The sequence below is a fragment of the Bos grunniens genome, chromosome 27 (assembly GCF_055505025.1).
Source record: "Bos grunniens cultivar Pamir isolate PY7600 chromosome 27, Bosgru_T2T1.0, whole genome shotgun sequence".
Taxonomy (NCBI): Eukaryota; Metazoa; Chordata; class Mammalia; order Artiodactyla; family Bovidae; genus Bos; species Bos grunniens.
In genome coordinates, this window is record NC_141191.1 from 35,782,114 (window position 1) to 35,804,414 (window position 22,301).

Here is a 22,301-nt window from a genome sequence, read left to right on the forward strand (position 1 = left end):
AAGCTGCCACAGTTTATTTATTTTTTAAAAATAACTTTTGATGGGGTTTGTGAATATCTTTAAGTAATTTTTTTTTTTTTTTTTAAGTGTGAGATGAAGCAGGATTTGTGGTTTAAAGTAGTATCTTATTTGGGGCAGGATTTCAATTTTAGTTTTCCAGATTTTTCTTAAAAGTGAGTTTTTCTTTTTAAAAAGGGGCATCCTTGAACTCTCTTAAGTTCTATGCAGAAATTTTAAGTTTATGTGCATTTTTCTGGGGAGAAGGTTCAATTTCTTCAGGACCCGTAGCAATTTAAAATATACTGCTTTAGACTACAGAGATTATAAATAAGAATCTATCGATTTACAGTTACGAAGAAGTTGAGGTCAATGTGGTACAGAACTTTCAAGACAAAAGAGAATAATGTTTTCATTTTTACATAATTGACACCATTTAATACCATAAGAACAGCGGTCATATTAATCAGGGATAATAAAGCTGAAACTTTCAGGAAAACTGCTTCATAATGATAGAGAGTATCCAGTTATTTTAACTGGGATTCTTGGCTTTTATGTCAATTATTACGAGACTGAACTTTGAGCGGTTCTACCTTGATTGTTCCTAGAATTTATACATTGCCCAAATAGCAGGCTCTTCGTAAACCCCCCTTTTACTTTACACTTAACAGTTCTTTTCAACTCAGATTGTAAGGGATGGGAACTAAGTTTTAAAACCCACAAGTTTAGAACATTTTTTTTAATCCCCTGTGATGTGGGAACTTGAAAGCTTGGCTGTCTCTTTCCCTATGACTGACTTGTAGCCCACAGTGAGAAACTTTGGTACCATGCTTATTTTGACAAATGTGTTCGGTTTGTTTCCCACAAGTCACATCCTAATTCTATCTAGCACTCAGCAGTAATATTCTTTAAGGAAGAGTCTGTTTTTCTTTCCAAGGATGTGAGGCTCTTCATTTTATATTATGTAATCATGAAGAGGAGATTTAGAGTTATTTGTATGATTTTTTTTAATCTGTCTATAACACGGGCTTTCTAAATTGGTAAATGATACCTTTTCAATAGGAAAATTCTGCCAAGAGTATAGCTGAACCCAGACATGTCTGGAACTGTTGGCTTTCAAAACATAATTGGACATTAGAGGGAATTACTATACTGGATATATTGCCTCTCAGGAGTAATAATGATGAAACAATAGGGTTTATTAATAGGCTTATTTCAGATGCTCAGCTTTAAGCACAACAGATATTGAGTTTCATTCTACCTATTGAAAATACCCAAACAAGTGTTCCAGGTTGGCAACATTCATTCTGCAATTTAAATTCAGAAGGTCAGAATTTCAGTGTGTATTCAAATCGACTGCTGTTTCTACTTCTGCTGGACATTTTCGTTGGTTCAGCTTCTGATCTCCACTGCACGAAGACTCAGGGTCACAAAGGCACAGGCCGAAAACATCCTGTTAGGTCCAACTGCTCCAAAGGGTTGATGACATAGCAGCACACAAAAATAAAGAATAAGGAGACACTTCTGCAGCATATAAGTTAATCACTATCCTTTATATTTTTGGTACATGAGGGAAGGTACAAACTTGATACCCACAATACTGTCTGCTTGTCATTTCTAGTCTGCAAGGTCAAATTTGGGTCGAACGTCACAGTCTGAAACCACCTTCCTAACCAAAGCCATTCTCTCCAACGAGGGAAAATACTGGTCAGGCCTGATGTTGAGGAGTTTTGAGCCTGCAGAGATGAATCCAAGAGCCTTGCCTCTCTGGGCCACAACAGCAGCTCTTCTTAGTAAATGGTGCACCAATTGCTGCCGTCACTGGGCATCAGTCCTCCAGTGATCAGCAAAATAAGGTCAACAAACCACCAAATCCCAAGTCCTCCAAGGGTCAAGAGCTTCCCCACTGCTGTGCCAGTGTGTCCCAGGCAGAAACGATCTACTCCAAAACATCCCAGGAAGAAAGAGTAGAGCAAAGTGGTTATGAAGTAGTGTCCGGTATACCTAGACAGAAGGAATCAAGACGAAGATGCTTACCACGTGAAAATGAAAACACTTAATGCTTTATTAGTGAATTTCACATAAGTGACAAGATGGGAAGACAGTCCCTCTGTGACTTCTTACCAAGCCCCTCTCCCCCAAAGGAAGATCTCTAGTTTGTCTAGATTCTCAAAAAGGTACTTGCTAAAGTATGGAGGGGGCTTCCCAGGTGGCGCTAGTGGTAAAGAACCTTCCTGCAATGTAGGAGACACAAGAGACATGGGTTCAATCCCTGAGTTGGGAAGATCCCCTGGAGGAGGGCATGGCAACCCACTCCAGTATTCTTGCCTGGAGAATCCCATTGACAGAGAAGCCTGGTGGGCTACAGTCCATAGGGTCGCAGAGTCGGACATGACTGAGCGACTCAGCACACACGCACACAAGGTATAGAGGACCCAGATGAACCAATACAGAGTTGGGCTGGATAAGAAACTATTAAGGACATTTACAGGACAGGTATCCTGCTTGGAGTGGTGTCTGGGCGCCCATCCCTTTCCTGCATAGGCTCTTATCCTGAGGGAGGATGCAGTTCTGAATGTATTTCTCTCATGAGGTGTTACCTTCCCTTAAATGAACACTGATCTCCACGCTCCTCTCCTGCTGTTTCATGGCACCCGAAAAATGGGACTTCTTGGAAGGACTTCTGTCTTACATACTGTGATGACATTCAATTGCAGATACTCTAATGGTATCACCTAACACAGTCACAAATCTCCATCAGCATATGGTATACATAAGTTCTGTGCCTTCAAGTGGAGTTTACAGAAAGAACCCTAATTCGTTTTTTTAAAAGTTAATTAATTTTTGGCTGTGTCAAGTCTCAGTTGCGGCATGCGGGATCTTTGCTGTGGTGTGCAGGCTTCTCATTCTTAGCACGCGGGTTCAGTCGTTGTGGTGCGTGGGCTGAGCTGCTTCGCGGCAAGTAGGAGCTTAGTTGCTGGACTAGGGATCGAGTCCACAGCCCCTGCATTGGAAGGTGGATTCTTAACCCCCGGACCACCAGGTAAGTCTCAATAACCCTAATTCTTCAAGATAATACTGCTTTTCAGGGAGGAAGGCCTGCACTTTTCATAATAAAATCTTTCCTCCTGAAATTCTACAGCTGTTTTCAAAGGATGTATGCCTATCGTAGGAGTTCTGAAGTTGGATTATCTGTTCTACCTCCTTCATTTTGTGGAGGGGACAGAGACTCTGGGTGCCCAGAGGTCCTTTAGCTGGTTGGTGAAAGGGACATTTAGAATTCACAGCCTCTGGCCTCCTGTCCAGTGTCCCCTACCTTATCACCCCATTGCTTGTGTGTGGAGTATGCACAGCAGTAATCATGCTGCCCCTTTAACACTTAAGGTAAAAGAAAAAAGTCAACATCAAGAGAGGACAGAACAGCCCTACCTCCATCTAAGTACCAGCTACTCCATGCAGATAGCACTTACTTTATACAAGGTTTGTTCTCTCGGAGGAAGGTCCTCGGGCTGGCACACTCAATTCCATCCAGGGCCCGGCACTGCACGCGAGTGTGCTCCACATCTCTGTAGGCCTGACCCCCAAACTGTGGGGTAACAACCACAACAGAACAAACAAACTAGCCAGAGCGAGCAACACAAAACATCTCTTCATATGAACTAACAAAAGCTGGCCCAGGACAATAACTATTCTAACGAAGGTGGGGGTAAAGCTGAGTTGAAGAGCGAGGAGTTTAGTGATCATACTTCAAGAGATTTTCAATGAGTCGATCCTAAATGGACATGGTTTTAAATAAATTCCCTTTCATTTTCTTTCCTTGTGACCACCTTCTTTGATAATATAGTACAGAAGTTTAAAATCAGTTTCACTAAATGCCATTTTGGATTAGCAGGACACAGTGCTTTAATTAATCCTACATTTACAGAAGAGAAGAGCACATGAGTGCATATTTGGGAATGGGTATTCAAAAAGTCAATGTGTAGAGACTATCATACAGAGTGAAGTCACAAAGAGAAAAATGTCGTGTATTAACGCATACATGTGCAGTCTAGAAATGTGGTACTGATGAAGCTATTTGTAGGGCAGGAAGAGACACACAGATGCAGAGGATGGACTATGGATGTGGATGTGACGGCGGGAGGGGAAAGGAGAGGGAAGAACGAATTGAGAGAGCAGAACTGACGCACATACGCTACCAAGTGTAAAACAGCTAGTGGGAAGCTGCCGAATGGCACAGGGAGCTCACCTTGGTGCCTAGTGATGACCTGGGGGCGGGGGATGGGCGGTGGGCGGGAGGGAGGCTCAGGAGAGAAGGCGTATACGCATACATACAGCTGACTCACGCTGTTGTACAGCAGAAATTAAAACAACACTGCACAGCAATTATACTCCAATTAAAAAAAAAAAGTCAATGTGTATTTGAGGTCTATTTTACATATATTATAAATGAACATCGTTAGGAAAGAACTCAGCATGTCAACTGACTCAGGACTTTATGCAGGTCTCGAAACTGTGATTTTCAGCTCACATCCATAGTAATGTAATACATCTATATGTAAGTTTAAATTCCAGCAAAACATTTCAGAAGACCTCCGACCCTTTGTGTAAGTGAATTCTAGCAGAGGAAGCACAGCTGGGCATTCTCCACATCGGCACCTTATTAAGTACTTCACTACTGTTCTTGCTGGAACATTCCTCAAAGGGAAGTGGGTGGAACGTGAGGATGTTTACTCTTGCCCCTCCCTTGGGATTTGGGGGCCCAAATGCTGACAGTCCCCCAGGACTTCTGGGAGAAGTGACAGTCTGAGCATCTTGACAGGATCAACCCAGTGTTTTAATGAAAATGGGCAAAAGTAAGTATTGTATAGAGATCACTTATTTTTGCCTATTTTCATTAAACACTGGGTTGATCCTGTCAAGGTGCTCAGACCGATCTCTATATGATACTCTGGGCTTCCCTGGTGACTCGGTGGTAAAGAACCTCTTTGCCAATGTGAGAGATGAGGGTTCAATCCCTGTGTCAGGAAGACCCCCTGAAGAAGGAAATGGCAACCCACTCCAGTATGCTTGCCTGGGAATTCCCATGGACAGAGGAGCCTGGTGGGCTAGTCAATGGGATTGCAAAAGAGTTGGTCACGACTTAGTGACTGAACATGAACATACAATGCTCACTCAAACTTTTATCAATAATTACCCATAGAACAAAATCTCATTGTATTGAAAATATTTCTTTACTTGTGATTGCAGCAAGAGTTGCCTTTTTGGCCTTGTTACTTTCAGGTTTATTTCCCTGTGTCTGATTTAGTAACAAAGAATATTTTCCCATAATTCTCTTATAGCTGACAATGTCCTGACTTGCATTATGCAGCATAATATAATGGTGAGTCCACAGAGAGGAGGAAGTATATGAACTTCGCTGGTTCTGGGGAGACTGACTAGGAAGCATGAGTCCAGCTTCAGGGATATTATTAATGGAACTGAAGGGCTTCTTTTCATTCTAAGAGGCCATTGTTATCCAAGGCTCCTTCTGAATGCTACAACCCCTTACAAAGACATATAATGATGAAAAGTTAAAGTGTTAGTCGCTCAGTGTGTCTGACTCTTTGTGATCCTGTGGGCTGTAGCCCACCAGGCTCCTCTGTCCATGGGGATCTCTAGGCAAGAATACTGGAGTGCGTTGCCGTTTTCTTCTCCAAGGGATCTTCCTAACCCAGGGATGGAACCTGGGTCTCCTGTGTTAGCAGGCGGAGTCTTTACCACTGAGCCACCAGGGAAGTATACTGATAGGCCTGATCTATTTCCTAAGGACGTGCTGGAAACTGCTTGCCTAGTGAAAAGAAAGGTCATTGGCAAGAGGAGCTTTGCCCCAAATGCATATGTAACAAAGATACTGCTGAATCCAGTATCAGTTTTAGAAATTGCATAAACCTTCCTTTTGCTCTTTCAGGAAAATACGTGCCTTGAAGGGTAGTCAGGGCTGATATCTGAGCTTCAAATCTGTCAATCACAATGGCCAAAGGAACTAAAGACAGATTGGTCTTTGCACCTGGGTAGTTTTGGCACAGAGCCTGCTTCTTTCTGAGAAGACTAAATGTCTTGTTCAGCCACTGACCCTGATCATGCTGGAAATTTTCAGTAACAGTCATTTCAATGAATTTTACAAAAATATAATTTCATACTCCTCATAGTTTTCTGTAATAGCATTTAGGCAATATTGTTTCTCTATGGAAGAGTTTGCTTATAAAACCAAACAAAAACCCACCTTGAGACAACCATAACCAAGTTCCTGGAATGCTGTTGTGTTTCCAACATGATCCACTGGGTCTTCACATTCTATAAATTCATCGGGTCTGTAAATCACCAGTAAGATCATCATTAAGGTCTTTCTAAATGGCTGTTTACAGGTATATAGTCATAACAGGCAAGAGACATTTCTGCAAATTTTCTGGGGGTTAATGTCCCTCTGAGTCTTCCCCAAGACAGGAGATTCTGTCAATTAGGCTGAAGGACAGCAGGTCAAACAGCCATCCAATGACCCTTTGGTTAAGGCGGGGTGGGGATGAGGGGTGTTTCTGGTCCTTTTTCTACACCGATTCTACCTCTGCCAAGGCTTCATCTCTTCCCTAGGCAAACAGCCACAAGGCTATGGGGGCAAAATCCAGGCCAAAGGATTCCCAGCTCTCTTGCATTTTTCAAAAGCCTTTTCTTATTTGATTTAAAAGAGACATTAAAAGTTTTGACTTGGTTCTGCAACGCTAAGGTTACTGCTTTTATTTTTTAAGGAGGTGCCACGTAGAGGAGAGTGATTTACTCCACTTGTGCACCACTCAGTACCAGCACGAACGAGGGTGTCTCCTTCGGTTAAAGGGAGCAGGTACAACCTCGTACCCTTCTTCCTCAGGCTATATAATGTCACTGTTTCCTAGTTCTCCTCTTTGGGGAGCCCAAAGGATCAGCCACCGACACAGAGGAGTTTTCCCCTGCAGGAGTGCGTTGAGTGAGAAACCTGTCATGGTTATTTTTCTCTCGCGTGTCGACGATCAGATAGTTCCTCCAGGTGGAGAGGGACTGGGGGGCGGGGGGAAAGCAGCCTACCTCCTCCCGTCCCCCCGCACAACCCCCGTGTATCCCAGGGACCCCATCTTCATTTCCACCCGCCTCGACGACAGGGTAGCTTACAGGTAAGAGCAAAGGATGACTGGAGAGTGGGGGTCGCCATACTCCCAGCTGGCAGCGCCGGGGGAGCCCTCTGGGTGGGCGGCGCCAGCGGATGTGAGCTCGGGCTCGGCGGTGGCGTTGTGCGAGTGGCTCCGAGACACACAATGCAGCAGCAGTAGATTTCCCAGCAGCAGAGCCGCCTGGCCGCACAGAAGTAAGTAACTCACCGGGTAACCCCCCAGCACCATCTTCCCGGGCCCAGAGGCGGAGATCCGGCCTCAGACCCCCGGCCCCAAGCCGGCAACCGCGGACCCAAGCCCTGCCTGGTCAAGGCCTCTCCGCGGAGCCTCACGCCTCGATGCCAAACAGCCAATGGGAGCTCAGATTTTTACGTCCCGCCCAACTCAGACAGCCAATAAGGAAAGGCTGCGCAGGAGGCGGGCCTGCGTTTCGTTTCTGTGGGTCAATTCCGCTTCTGGGGCTCACGCTCCGCCTTCTTTTCCGTGACGAATGCTTCTTCCAATAGGCTCCCTCGGCCCGCCCCGGAGTAGGCGGGCCTTGAAGCAGGAGGGCGGGGCAAATGGCGATGGGCGGGGTCGACTCCTGAGAGGGTCTGAGGGGACAGGAGAGAAAGCCCGTTCTCACTCGCCCGGGACGGAGCGCTCCGTACGTCAGTCAGGCGAGCGGGCGCCGCGTCGGAAGCGAGCTCGGACAGGAGCCGAGTTGCGTCAGTGCCGAGCGCGCGCGCATCGCTGCCAGCCCTGGGGCCCTGGCGGGGCTGGGGAATCGTGGAGCGGGCGGAGGCAGGGGCGACCGAGTGCTGAAGAGAACCTGCGGGCTCGGGCTGAGATGGGGTCGGGCGTGGGCTCGCCCTCTGAGACTCTCCGCGTCCGGTGGCTGCTGTTGGTGGGCTTGCTGAGCCCAGCCCTCGGCGGGGCTCGGTCAGGTGGGTGTCCACCCCCAGGGACCTTTCGGGATTCCAGTTTCCTAGGGCCGGGATGCTCGGAATTTTTACCCCGCGGTGCCTGAGAGTGGCGGGGCCTGGCCTGGGCACTGGAACCCGACCCGAGTCGGGAGGCGGAGCCGCTGGGCTGTCTGTGGACCAGGGCTCGGACCCGAGGCTCCGGGTCTGGGCGCCCCCAGTTCTCCTGGGCACTGTACTCGGGTCTGGTTCCCAGTCCTCGGTCTCTTGCCGAGCAGAGCCTTTTGGGGTGAGCCCGACCCCCAGTCTCGCGCCAAGCTGGGTGCCCCCCGCAAGACCCTCCTGGGGTGACTCTCGGTCCGACCCCGAACCTCAGGGACTCGGCTGAGAGCCTGGGAAGCTGGCTGAATGCGCGCGGAGGGTTTGAGAAGTGCTTTTTAGAAATGGAGCTGGGGTTTGCTTGCAGGGTAAATGTCACTGGGAAAGAGACCGGGAGATGGAACTTTTTGCTCCAGGTTTTCATGATTTGAAATTTTGACCATCATTTTATTAGTGGAGTCACCAATAGGTACCACAGGGCTGAATTTAGCGATGAAATAAGAGGAGGGGGGAATTGCTTATTTTGGGGGCTATTTTGTTGTTTTAGTAAGAATACTTCTTTTTTTTGGAAACGAAGTGCTACATTTTTATAGCCAGTCTTTTATTTCCGTTTTTGCTGGGTTGGTAATGTCTCAAATCCAGGCAGATAATCCTTACTCTGCTTAAGTCACAGGCTTACGGTAAGAATTGAATCATTCGTGTGAAATTGCTTTTGACTTGTGAAGCTTCCCTTAAATACATAAGGTATTTGTATTGGAGATGCTCATAGTGGAAACATTTAAATTGCCAACACTAGCTTCTTTCTGAAAACACTCTTTTGTTTTGGCTCGTGTTAAATTATTGTTTGCATGGCTGTGTTTTCTTTATCAGCCATAGAGTATGATGGAGAATGGGGTTTCTACTAAATCGTTATCTTGAGAGTTTTTCAAAGGTGAGGATTTCAATGCAGGACTGAATTTAGATTTTTTTTCTCCTTATTTTATTATTTTTAAATTAAGAAAATTTGCACCATTGCAGGAATTTTAAAGCTCTCAGTACTGAAACTTTCTTGACTGGGAAGGTACCTAATCTTTTCTGTTTGAAACTGTTTTTGCTATGGTGTTCTATTAATACATTTACCAGCGTTTAAGGGGCAGTAGGTTAAACATCTGGAGTTTTAGTAATCCATGATTCTGTTTGGAATACTTTAAATAAGACTGATTTTTAAAGTTTATGTATTGATTTTTACATTGCTGCATATAGATGGATGGAATATCCTTATGTTTTATAACAACAGCTTTAACAGTTTATAGTTTAACAGTCCCTCACTTAAACACGTATATGCTTTCAAAATTTAATCAGCCTTCATCGAACACCTATGAACACCGAGCTCAGTGCTTGTGGAGGGGCACAGAGTGACCAAATGTGCTGAGTTTATCTGAAGGTTGTAGGGGAAGGTTTTATTGAGAAAGTGATATTTGAACTGATCTGTATGGGTGAATATTCAAGGACAGGAATTCAAAGCAGAACGGTTTTTGCAAGAGTCTAGAGAGATAAGAACAGGACTAGTTAAGGAATGGTGAGAAATCACCAGGGGGTCCACCTGAAAGGGAGGCGTGGATAAAACTAAGGTAAGTTGATACCAGTTGGGGAGAGGCTTCTGTGATGTGCTATGGGATTTGGACTTTACCCTGGAGTAAGTTCTTTGGGCAGGATGGTTTTTAAATAGGGCTGTGGGCTTCTCAGGAGAAGGGGTAAAAGTTTACAGTGGTGAAGAACCCACCTGCCAGTGCAGGTCAAATGTAAGAGACGTGGGTTCAATCCAAGATCCCTTAGAGGAGGGAATGGCAGCCCACTCCAGGATTCTTGCCCGGAGAATCCCATGGACAGAGGGTTGCAAAGAGTTGGACACCACTGAAGCAACTTAGCATGCACTTAGCACGTGGTATAACTTAGATTTGCGGTCGCTGTAACTGGCTACACAGTGGAGGACGGACTATAGGAGGGAGGGACTGGAGGCTGGGAGAGACCGGTTAAGAGGCTTTGTACTAGTGTGCAGTGAAATCATGTTTCCCTACGGGAATGTTCTTCTAGAATCAGCTGACCAGATTTTTGCAATACGGGATGTTTAAAACATGCGCTGAAACCATTTCAACTAATGAAAGAGGAATTTGAATACTCAGTAAGAACCACCCACACATCAGTTACTCTAGGAGTTAAATAGATTTTGTAGGGTTTTTAAAAAAAATTTACTATTTATAACAATTGTGTCAATGAGGAAGTGCAGTATACATTCCAAAAAGCTGAGGTAGTACACTTAAAAAAAAAAAAAAAACAAACTAGGGCTGACAAAGGTAACTTTGTATCATTGAGGAAATTAGGCAGGTATGAAACCTCACTGGATTTTTTTCTTTTAAGGTAGTGATTATGATGTACAGACCTAAATCTTTTTTTTTCCAAGACTACAATTCTAGAGGAAATGAGTTTTAAAGCTTACTCATGGTGAATCACTGTAAAATGAACTAGGTGTTAAGAACCTGGTCCATACTAATTTTGTTTTTAGGTGCTTGTGAATTGTTTGAATTTGGTATGTTTGTGCTAAATAGGAGAATTTAGTCTTTTAAATATAAAGATAATTTGTTTCACACTATTATGTAAGAAAATAAAAGCATTTACAATGAAAATGTGTACAAAACAAGTTGCTGGGTTCCAATACTGTTTTCCAAACATACTTTGAATTTTACCTTACCAGGAGTTCCCTGGTGGGCCAGTGATTAGGAACTGGTTATTTCATCGAACTGTAGGTTTGATCCTTAGTTGGGGAACTAAGATCCCACAAGCCACGTGGTGTAGCCAAATAAAAATAAATAAATAAAATTTACCTTACCAAAGTTGACTATGTATGTATACATTTTTAAATCCTGCTTTATTGTAGAATCCCTCCAAAGATGCAAACTCTAAGTAACTGGAAGCTTTTTCTTTGGAATAGCCACAAGCTCAAATATATGACATAGATAGGCTCATGATATTTCTTTTTTTTTTTCTTTGATGCCTAGTATACAGACTTCCCTGGTGGCTCAGATGGTAAAACGTCTGTCTACAATGCGGGAGACCTGGGTTCGATCCCTGGGTTGGGAAGATCCGCTGGAGAAGGAAAGGGCAATCCACTCTAGTACTATTGCCTGGAAAATCCCATGGACAGAGGAGCCTGGTAGGCTACAGTCCATGGGGTCGCAAAGAGTCGGACACGACTGAGTGACTTCCCTTTCCTATACAGCAGAGACTTGGAGTTATGCTGTCTTTTGTGTCAGAACTATGGGACTGCCTCATAAGTAAATCCTGGTCCTCTTGGTATCACAGTAACTAACCCCTCCTACTACCCTGCCTTTCAATGGGGCCAACATAGACCCAATTAAAGTTGAATTGCACTTTGAATTGTATAGCCTTGTTCATATGTTAAGATGTTATTGTATCAATACTTTATTTTTCATTTTGTGATGTGTCATTTCAGTCAAATGGTTTTCCCCAGAGTGAGTTTAGGGAACGTGAGAAGTTCACCTATTTTATTCAGTTTTTTAAAAATATACAGTTGTTTTGTATTTATGTTGATTTTAACATAAAGAATTAGAGTATTTCAGCTTATAGTAAGTAAAAATGATGTTACTGTCAAACATTTGTCATCAGTTCAGTTCAGTTGCTCAGTCATGTCCGACTCTTTGCGACCCCATGCATTGCAGCACACCAGGCATCCCTGTCCATCACCAACTCCCAGAGTTCACTCAGACTCACGTCCATCAAGTCAGTGATGCCATCCAGCCATCTCATCCTCTGTCGTCCCCTTCTCCTCCTGCCCCCAATCCTTCCCAGCATCAGAGTCTTTTCCAATGAGTCAACTCTTCGCATGAGGTGGCCAAAGTACTGGAGTTTCAGCTTTAGCATCATTCCCTCCAAAAAAATCCCAGGGCTGATCTCCTTTAGAATGGACTGGTTGGATCTCCTTGCAGTGCAAGGGACCTGAAAGAGTCTTCTCCAACACCACAGTTCAAAAGCATCAATTCTTCGGCGCTCAGCCTTCTTCACAGTCCAACTCTCACATCCATACATGACCACTGGAAAAACCATAGCCTTGACTAGACGAACCTTTGTTGGCAAAGTAATGTCTCTGCTTTTCAGTATGCTATCTAGGTTGGTCATAACTTTTCTTCCAAGGAGTAAGTGTCTTTTAATTTCATGGCTGCAGTCACCATCTGCAGTGATTTTGGAGCCCAGAAAAATAAAGTCTGACACTGTTTCCACTGTTTCCCCATCTATTTCCCATGAAGTGATGGGACCAGATGCTATGATCTTCGTTTTCTGTATGTTGAGCTTTAAGCCAACTTTTTCACTCTCTTTCACTTTCATCAAGAGGCTTTTTAGTCCCTCTTCACTTTCTGCCATAAGGGTGGTGTCATCTGCATATCTGAGGTTATTGATATTTCTCCTGGCATTCTTGATTCCAGCTTGTGCTTCTTCCAGCCCAGCGTTTCTCATGATGTAGTCTGCACATTTGTCATCCTGTAGGACAAAACCCATTCCCATACATGGGAAATGCTTCTTTCTCTTTGACGTTTTTTTTTTATGAGATTTTTTTTTTTTTTTAATGGTTTAACTTATTTTAGAAAGGATCCTCCCCACCCTTTCCTTTAGTAGTTCCTAAGAACTCTCATACAAGTAGAGCCCTAGAGAGCCCATTCCACTTCCTTTGATAGGTTGGAATCTTGTTATGAATAGAAGCTCCCACCTCAGCTGCTTAAGTGGGGAGGGTAAGCAGTGTATGAAGTGTATAATGTATCAATACAATAAGTTCTCTTCATGCAAATGAGTTCTGTCCTGAGAGTGCCTTCCTAAGTCCAACAAAGTTAAACTAGGTACCCAACTAACACAATCAACTGTATGATACTGTACTGTAATAGGCTTAGAAAACTTTTCACACAAATATACATAAAAAACAAGCAAAAATAAAAACATTTGAAATCTTACAGTACAGTACCTTAAAAAGTACAGTAGTGCAGTACAACAGCTGGCATACATGGACACGTTTGCATCTTTGAAAGTTTGCAACTTCTAGGTTTGTATGTAGGGGACTTATTGTACAGTGAAATATAGCATTGCATTAACATGGACAAATATGTGGGCATGAGGCTTTGTGGGAAATTGCTATGAAAGATGCTAATCATAAAAAATAAAGCTTATTTTAGGTAGTGCATGAAAATTTGCAATTATAAGCTCTATGTATAAGCTGTAAAGATCAAAAGAGGTCATTTACTCAGTATATTTATTGAATGTCTATTGCACTAGTGCAGGAAACAGGATGAATAATGTACTGCCCTTTGTTTCAAGAAACCTAAATTTCTTGGGAGAGGAATTTAAATCCTCTGTGGTATTAAATCTTATAAATGGTGTTTTTCCCGAAGGACTGCTTACACACAAACAATGACAAAAGCCCTGTTTGTTTTTAAATGTAAAAATAGGTAAATGTAAAACAAAAGGTGATAATGCAAAAAATGTCAGAATATAGGACACAGCAGTGGAAATTATGATTATGTTTGAAGATAGCTATTAATGTATATGTTCATTTGGCATTGACCTTGTAAATGGAATGAAAATACATGGCTCAGAATCACAGTGATTTATGAATCTAATTAGGTTCTCGTCAAGAAATACTTCAGACAACAGAATTATCTTCAGCCTGTATGTTGAACCCAGGTTTATTTTCTGTAGTGAAAATACTTAAGGGTCACTCTTTGTTGACATAGTAGTTGGGAAGGAAAAGAGAAAGTCCTTGGCTGAGGGTTCATTCACATTTGTTTGCTTTGCATTTCGGTAGAATTCTTTTAACTTATTTCTGTCTATAGTCTTAACGGAGGAAGGACTTAAGTGCCCGGGGCACAGAAAGCCAAACTGTGACAGCAGGTGTTTGCAGTCAAGTCAGGATTTGTTGTACCGAGTGGGAGACAAGTCTCAGATCCACTTCAGCTTGGCTTTTCAGTTTTTTTTCAAGGAGAAGAGCAAAAATGCTGGAATTTATCATCATCTTCTAGCATTTCTTTTCTTAAAACCTTTAAATTTTTTATTGGGGGTATAACCTATTAACAATGTTTTGACAGTTTCAGGTGGGCAGTGAAAGGGTTCAGCCATATGGATTCATGTATCCATTCTCTTCCTGGGCTTCCTGGGTGGCTCAGTGGTAAAGAATCTGCCTGCCAATGCAGGAGACATGGGTTCAGTCCCCGGGGTTGCAAAGATGCCCTGGAGAAGGAAATGGCAATCCACTCCAGTATTCTTGCCTGGAGAATGCCATGGATTGAGGAGCCTGGTGGGCTACAGTCCATGGGGTTGCAAAAGAGTCAGACATGACTTAGCGACTAAACAGCAACAACAACAACAATTCTCCCCCAAACTCCACTCCCATCCAGGAACAACAACAACTCTCCCCCAAACTCCCCTCCCATCCAGGAACAACAACAACAACTCTCCCCCAAACTCCCCTCCCATCCAGGAACAACAACAACAACTCTCCCCCAAACTCCCCTCCCATCCAGGAACAACAGCAACAACAACTCTCCCCCAAACTCCCCTCCCATCCAGGCTGCCACATAACACTGTTCCATCTGCTATCCTGTGTCATTTTCTGACATTTTGTAATCGCAGTTCTGGGAGTCAGAATGTGTCTGGTTTATGATTCGCTGGCCAGGTGGTCCATGGCAGGAGGCCTGGTGAGCTCATCCTGCCCTGGAGAAATGATCTGAGTTTATACAGGAATGATAGTATCTACAACAGCAGTTTCATCATCTCAACGATGTTATCGGCAACCGCAGTCTTAATCACCTGACTCTGGTTGATGTGTTCAGTTAGTGTAGAACTAAGGTCAGAGGGGACAAGAAAGGGGATAGAGTTTGGAATAGAGAGATTAATCATAAACTCAGTAAGGGGACTCAGTTTCACAGGTACTGTTATACAACATGTCAGACTTCCTCCAAAACACAATACATAAAAAATCTAAGGAGTTAGCGGAAGAAAAAAGTGCTACTAACTCACACCTTTTTCTTTTACTAAGTATAGGACGTTTTAAGTTTCCTGTTTCAACTCTTATCTCCAGCCCATGTTTCCTAGTAATGTGACTTTTGTCACGTTATACACAAGGTCACATAAGCATCAAATTCTGTCACATTTGAGCTGATTGTATTAAGATTTTACTTTGCATTGTGAACTGTCTGCAGCTGCTAAGTCGCTTCAGTCGTGTCCGACTCTGTGCGACCCCATAGCCGGCAACCCACCAGGCTCCTCTGTCCCTGGGATTCTCCGGGCAAGAATGCTGGAGTGGGTTGCCATTCTACCAGTGGTTTTTTTTTGGGGGGGGGGGTGATTTTGCTCCCTAGAAGGCATCTGGAGGATATTTTCTAGTTGTCACACCAGTGGAGCTTCTGGATAGGGTGGGTAGAGGTCCTCACCACCCTGCTTTGGCCAGCAAGACACCCACAGCAAAGAGTTTTCTGGCCCCAAATGTCAATAGTGCTGAGGCTGAAGCTTTGTAGTACAAATAATGTGGATGCACGTCCTTGACAGTGATATGGGAAACTTGGTCTTTTGATTCCCATGAGAAAGGGCTACTAATTAAAGACTGAAAAATAAAAGGAATTTGGGGAAAATGTATGCAAGGTATGAACGGGAAAAAGAATATAAATAAGCCAAGACTAGTGATAAAGGAGTGTTGAAAAAATATGGGAAGGAGGGTTTTCATACAACTAGTGTATATTTATTTTTGAATGACATAACCATAATATGTGCATTTCTTATGATGTTTTGAACTCCTAAGACACTCAGAAAGTGGATCTTTGGATTTTAAAACCTAGAAGTCAGTAACAGAATAATAGCTCTTATGTGTAGAAGTTATTTTGGTCTGATGTAGTTGTGAAAGCCTTTAAAAGATAAATGATTAATTTTGCTTTCTTATCCAAAACAAGAATTGTGGTTGAAAATGTATGGAAGGAAAGGATGTGTCATATTCCTTTATTGGATTTTCATTCTTTGCTAACAATCTTGGTAAAAAAAAATCCATAGCTTCAGTCCTGGTTGGAAATTAGTCCTGACCTTTACAGGTTTCAGTGTGAGAGCTCTTTAGATATGTGCCTGCTCATTTGTAGTTATCTTTTCTGAGGTATTTCTTTTTCTCTGTGATGTTTGTTTCTGAGTTGTAACAAAGAAATTTCAGTTGAGTTGCATATGGTTTAGCTCCTAGCGTAACAGTTCCCTGAGCCTACTAACATTTATATCCTTGCCTGTAATGGTTTACTTAAAAAATCTTTTATTTTTAAATGTTTATAGAATCTCAGGAAATGCATATAAATGCACAGAATGATTGACTTTTCATCACACACAGCTTCTCATCTGTTACCCATGGAAAGCATTTTATTCCTATCATTACTTCTAGAGTGACCTAGTAGTTGAACAAATGACCATGATCTAGAACAAAAGTATTAAGGGAGTTTGAGAAAACTGAAGGCCCTTGAAAGGTTTATTTTGGGTGAGGGAATAGTTCTATACCTCAGTTAATTTAGGATTAAGGATATTTTTACTTAGTGCTTTGAAACCTGCATCTGTTAAGGCCATGAATTTCTTTTGAGATGGCTCCCAACTGACAACTCCAAATATCTGAGGGATATTTTGTCATAGCGTATCATAAGGATGCCTTATGTCAATCAGCCCCTGATTGCTTTTGTGAGTATTGGAGTCCATTTCTAGTATTTTTATGTGATGATGTGAAGCCCCATTTGGTTGCTATTATGCCGAACAGAGTAAAGAGTTTGAAAACTGTTAGTGTGACATGTTGTATTGAACATGAAATAAGTTATATTTTCCTGTTTACATTGTATCTTTAAAAATTTTAAACTAGACAAGATTATAGACATTTTATTGGACAGTGGTGTTTTGTGGAAGGTTAGACTTCATTTTAATCTGCATCTGAGACCTCTGAGGGACGTAAGGCAGTTAAGGAATGAATGACCGTTAAGAGTTTGGATGGAAAGAAGGTGAGTGGGAGTAGAAGGTGTCATAATCTAGATGTGAAGTTAATGAGACTGATGGGTAGAAATTAGGTGCTGAGATTCTAGATAATCAGTACTTTAAGTAGTTTGTGCTTTTTTTTTTAAGTTGAACAAACACCTTTTTTCCTCCCCTTTTAATTTCAGCAGTAATTTGGGGTTTCAGATACTCATTATAAAAACAAATTCAAACAATACAGTCAGGCTTGAGTGCAGGAAATAAAAGTCTGAGTCCTTATCTCATTACTGTGTAGTTCTATTCCATCGTGGTAACTGCTTTAAACAAGCTTGGTATGTTTACTTATGATACATGTTTGTTTATGACACACCTTATGGTCTCATATATGGGAAAGGAAATGGCAGTCCATTCTGATATTCTTGCCTGGAAAATCCCATGGACAGAGGAGCCTGGAGGGCTGCAGTCCATGTGGTCACAAGAGTTGGACACGACTGAGCAATTAAACCATCAGCATCATGGTCTCAGGGCTTCCCAGGTGGTGCTAGTGGTAAAGAACCCAGCTGCCAGTATAGGAGGCAAAAGAGACATGGGTTCCATCTCTGGATGGGGAAGATCCCCTGGAAGAGGGCATGGCAACTCACTCCAGTATTCTTGCCTGGGAAATCCCATGGACAGAGGAGCCTTGTGGGCTACAGTTCATAGGGTCACACAGAATTGGACATGACTGAAGCAACTTAGCATGCACTGTGGTTTCATATATAGGATACGTGTTGTATTTTTAACATTTCATAGAGATTATAAATAATACAGAGTTTATGAAGTGAAGGTAAAAATAAAAGTCTCTCCCCTCCTTCTACTCCCTATAGATTATTACTTTTAAAAATATTATTTTACTATAAGAAATTTAAACATACACAACAGTAGAGAGAAGAGTAATAAAAAGGAAAAAGAAAGAAAAAAAGGGACTTTCCTGGTGGTCCAGTGGTTCAGGCTCTGCACTTCCACTGCAGGGGGCGCAGGTTTGATTCCTGGTCAGGGAACAAAGATTCCCGCATGCCGCAGCCAAAAGGAAAAAAAAAAGTAACGAACTCCTGTGTACCTAGATTTTAATATAATTAAATATAATCCAGATTTTAATATAATTTCATATGTGTCTGATCCCTCAAACGCACACTGAATTATTTGGATGAAAATCCTGGATATCATGTCATCTTGCCCTTGAATATTTAGAATGAATCTCTATGACATCAGGACTTTTAAAGAAAACCTTACCCACAGTAGGCTTATTACACTTTAAAAAATTAACACTAATTCCTCAAGATTTTCACATATCTATGCAGTGTTAAAATGAGACTGTATCAGATGCCAGCATGGGGGTGTGTCTCCCTAAGGGATTTATATAGCCTGTTTTAATTATGTCCAAATTTTGCTTAAGTGATGACTTTATTTTTTTATAGTTATGTTATTTTTCAAATAATACATGATTATTTAATACCTTTGGTAATTTTAAAAGTACCAAATAGGATCCTAACAATAAAATTTTGCATTTATACATGAATCCTGCTTGATTACTTCAGTGACAATGAAACAAGATGACTTTGTGCTCATTGTTTTATTTACTTATTTATTTTCATTTTTATTCTTCTAGGTAGATCTTACTTTTTAAAATTGAAGTATAGGTGACTTACAATACTGTGTTATTTCCAGCAAAGTGATTCAGTTATATATATTCAGATTATTTTCTATTATAGATTATTATAAGATATTGAATTTAGTTCCATGTGCTATACAGTAACATAAGGTCCTTTATTTTATTTTTATTTTTTTAGCTTTTATTGGAGTATGGTTGATTCACAATGTTGTATGTGTTTCAGGTGTACAGCAAAGTGATTCAGTTATATATATATATATATATATATATGCATGTATATTCATTCTTTTTCAGATTCTTTTCAGTTGTTCCTTGTTGCTATCTGTTTTACATACAGTGGTGTGTATCTGTGAGCTCCGCACTCGCACTCCTAGTTTACCTCTCTCCCCTTTCAAATGATGATTTTAGAAGCCAGACCCGGTTCAGCCGGTTCAGCTGTGATTCCACTCTGTGATGAGCTGTACGGGTTGGAATTGGGAGAAAGTCTTGTATGATGGTTCTGAGTTCTTCATTTTTTATATATTTTAACTATTCAAGTTTTTAGAACAGATTAATAGCAGTAATTTCATTGGAGATAATTGCTACATTGTTAGCAATTTACTTATTAGAGTTAATACATCAGGCATTAAAAGTAACTTTTTCCTTTTACCATCCTTGACCATTTTTTAGGCATCCCCATACCATCTCGGGATGACATTCATGTTGGGTGAAGGTAGGAAATGAGAGAGAAGTGAACAGAGCCTTCACTCCATTTCCCCATGTTAGCATTTTTTTTTTCCTTTTGTTTATATCTTAAGATTTCTTTTAAGACAGAGGGTTAGGATTTATAGCTAAAAAATTATTTGAAAATGATTGCTGTGAATATACTGTTTGGATAAAGGCTAACATCCTTGTTTTTAAGAAATACATTTCTTCCCCTTTATACTATCTGGTATATTGCTATTTTGCTATTTTCCTATAAAACTTTATATAAAACTGAATATTTTATTTTTTATTACTAATTTGTTATTTTCTTATCTTTTGGTTGTGCTGCATGGCATGTGGAATCTTAATTCCCTGACCAGGGATCAAACCGACACCCCCTGCATTGTCAGATAGAGTCTTAACCACTGGACCACCAGAGAAGTTCTAAAACTATACCTATTTTAATGTGAGAATGTCAGATGATTTTTCTATGAATTGAACACTCAGCTCTTTTTTTTGAATATTTGGCTTTTGATTTCCATTGTATTTTAGGGGGAATGTAGTTTTTCAGGTTCAATTGTTATGTTTGTTGTTCCTTATTCTGTAGGCTTTCAACAGACCTCCCATCTCTCTTCTTATGAAATTATAACACCTTGGAAATTAACTCGAGAACGAAGAGAAGCCCCTAGGCCCTTCTCAGAGCAGGTAAGTTATCTCTTGAGAAATATGTATGTATTTCAGTTTCACTCATTTTAAGACAATAATGTTATTTTCATCACTGATTGGTTCAGTGAGTAATGTTGACCCATGCTTATGGCACTTGTGTCCATTGGACATTATTCTAGTAAAAGTGACATACTGATTCTTAGTAGCTTGTTTTTTTTTTTTTTAAAGACAAAATAATCAGCTTGAAACATAAGTGGGTGAAATAGTCAGTTAAATAAAAGTCTGTGACCAGTATAGGATGCTGGTTACATAGACCTCTGACCGTTACCTGACTGGTGATGGTTACAGTGTTCTTCTTACAACAAGAGTTCACCTCTCTCTTAGTGTATGACAGGTAGAGTACTGTATGCTGAATCTTCACTGACACTGGAGAATGTGTGTTATATGTATGTATTTTTATATCTGGGGATGTTTGCAAAAGTGAGTTTTATTGCCATATCGGAAGAAACATACTATACTAACAGTGCACAAAAATTATTTTTCAATACTATTTTTCTCTTATTGTAAAGTTCAGAAATAATGTATTTGGATATCAACTGATTTTGCAAACCTTTCAACTTCATCAAAATATAATTTAACTTTATTATGATTTACCAGTAACAAGTGATGAGGATAAAGAGTTTAGCATATTACCTCTAAATTGACAAAGTATTTCTAGCTATGAGATAGGTCGTACATTGTTTAGGGACTAGGCAGAGTGAAGAGTACACTGTAGTTAACATCAGGAACTTTCAGAGTTACCCTCCCTCTGGGCATTACCATGGATTGGGTAGATCATTCGTCTTCATTTACTTCTTTATAAGTAAGGAGTATATAACTCTAAGATCTCCTTCCAGTGGAACGGTTTATAATTTTTCCTTGCTTTGTTTTGAACTGGACATTCTCCTCTTTAATTTTGTTTTGCCTTTATCAATTTGTGTTTTCATTGTTATTTTCCCCCTTCACTTAGTAGCATAGGGACAGTGTTTTTCTGCTTCATCCTGTCTCTGATGATCTTCATCAGCTTTGCACTCATAGATACTTGGGATTGTAGTGAATGTCCCATATGTACCCTGATAAATAATCGGGAAAGAGGTGGAAGCACCATTTAAGCCCTAGGGATATGATGTGAACGAAACAGACAGAATTATGTCCCTGTGGAGCTTCCATTCTCATGGGAGGAGAGACAGAGACAAATAGGTAATATAATTGTAAGATTAATAATAGAGATTACTTAAGATGGTAAAGAGCCCATCTGCCAGTGCAGGTTAGACATGAGAGATGTGAGTTTGAGCCCTGGGTCAGGAAGATCCCCTGGAGGAGGAAATGGCAACCCACTCCAGTATTCTTGCCTGGAGAATCCCATGGACAGAGGAGCTTGGCAGGCTGCAGTCTATAGGGTTGCATGGAGTCGGACACGACTGAAGCAACTTAGCACACACGCAAGATGGTAATAATCATTGTGGGGAGCATTAAAGCAGCAAGGAACTGGGGAGTATTGGAACTGGGGTTGAGGGGTAGGAGGGTTTGTGTTTTTTAATAGGACAGCCCGGGAAGACCTTCCTAAGAAGGTGACTCTGTAGGAGAACAAAGACCAGAAGGAAGGGAATGAGCAACGCAGGCAGCTATTTGGGGGAAGAATGTACTATCATAAATTCTCAGAATTCTTCTCAGGGGAGATGACAGTGGTGTTTTTATATCCTGTATTTGCCCAAGAGCAGAAAGGAATAGAAAGACACATGCCAAAACTGTGCAAGGAGATTGGTGTTTTTGTTGCCTCTGGAGATGGAGATCCCCACGCAGAATTTGGAAGTAGAACCCTAGGACGTGGATCCGGTCTCAGCCTTAGGAATCAGATGCTGAAGTACCTGAGGAAAGTGGATCCTGCTGTTTCTTGGCAAAGTGTTAACTTGGAGTCCAGAAGCAGTAGGGAGAATAATAAGCACTTATTATTTAATTATTAATTCTAATAATAAGGACACTTCTGATAATATTATTGTTCATTGAGTCCCTCCATGATTGTCTTTTTTATTAGAATTAAGTTTCTAGAGATCACATTAAGTGCTT

At 41.4% G+C, this 22,301-nt stretch overlaps 2 protein-coding genes across 5 annotated transcripts in view; one reads left to right on the forward strand and one right to left on the reverse strand.

The window, feature by feature from the left end:
- Nucleotides 1–1,531: 1,531 nt before the first annotated feature.
- Nucleotides 1,532–7,518, reverse strand: TM2D2 (TM2 domain containing 2). 3 transcript variants are annotated; one of them, XM_086380391.1, is made up of 4 exons: nucleotides 7,177–7,518; nucleotides 6,260–6,347; nucleotides 3,468–3,583; nucleotides 1,532–2,001 (listed from the first exon to the last, which is right to left on the reverse strand). In XM_086380391.1, the coding sequence occupies exons 1-4, from the start codon at nucleotides 7,401–7,403 to the stop codon at nucleotides 1,788–1,790; spliced, it is 645 nt and encodes a 214-aa protein (XP_086236517.1). In that variant the 5' UTR covers nucleotides 7,404–7,518; the 3' UTR covers nucleotides 1,532–1,787. The 3 variants fall into 3 exon arrangements, with proteins under 3 accessions (XP_086236517.1, XP_086236519.1, XP_086236518.1); XM_086380393.1 differs by having other exon boundaries at nucleotides 1,532–3,001; XM_086380392.1 differs by lacking the exon at nucleotides 3,468–3,583.
- A 202-nt stretch (nucleotides 7,519–7,720) lies between these two features.
- The window catches only part of ADAM9 (ADAM metallopeptidase domain 9), a 92,761-nt gene continuing 78,180 nt past the window's right edge, over nucleotides 7,721–22,301 (forward strand). For both annotated transcript variants that reach the window (XM_086380378.1, XM_086380379.1), the window contains exons 1-2: nucleotides 7,721–8,101; nucleotides 20,137–20,234. In XM_086380378.1, coding sequence (XP_086236504.1) covers nucleotides 8,005–8,101; nucleotides 20,137–20,234 — 195 coding nt within the window. In that variant the 5' untranslated portion in view covers nucleotides 7,721–8,004. The remainder of the gene's footprint in view (nucleotides 8,102–20,136; nucleotides 20,235–22,301) is intronic.

What these genes read in the sequence shown, in the direction of transcription:
- TM2D2 (XM_086380391.1), bottom strand. Translation starts at nt 7,403, where the DNA reads ATGGTGCTGGGGGGTTACCCGGTGAGTTACTTACTTCTGTGCGGCCAG. An exon ending in GTCATCCTTTGCTCTTACCT is followed by an intron (nt 6,348 to 7,176) that starts GTAAGCTACCCT and finishes GGTGATTTACAG; the next exon opens with ACCCGATGAATTTATAGAAT. An exon ending in GAGAACAAACCTTGTATAAA is followed by an intron (nt 2,002 to 3,467) that starts GTAAGTGCTATC and finishes CCTTCTGTCTAG; the next exon opens with GTATACCGGACACTACTTCA.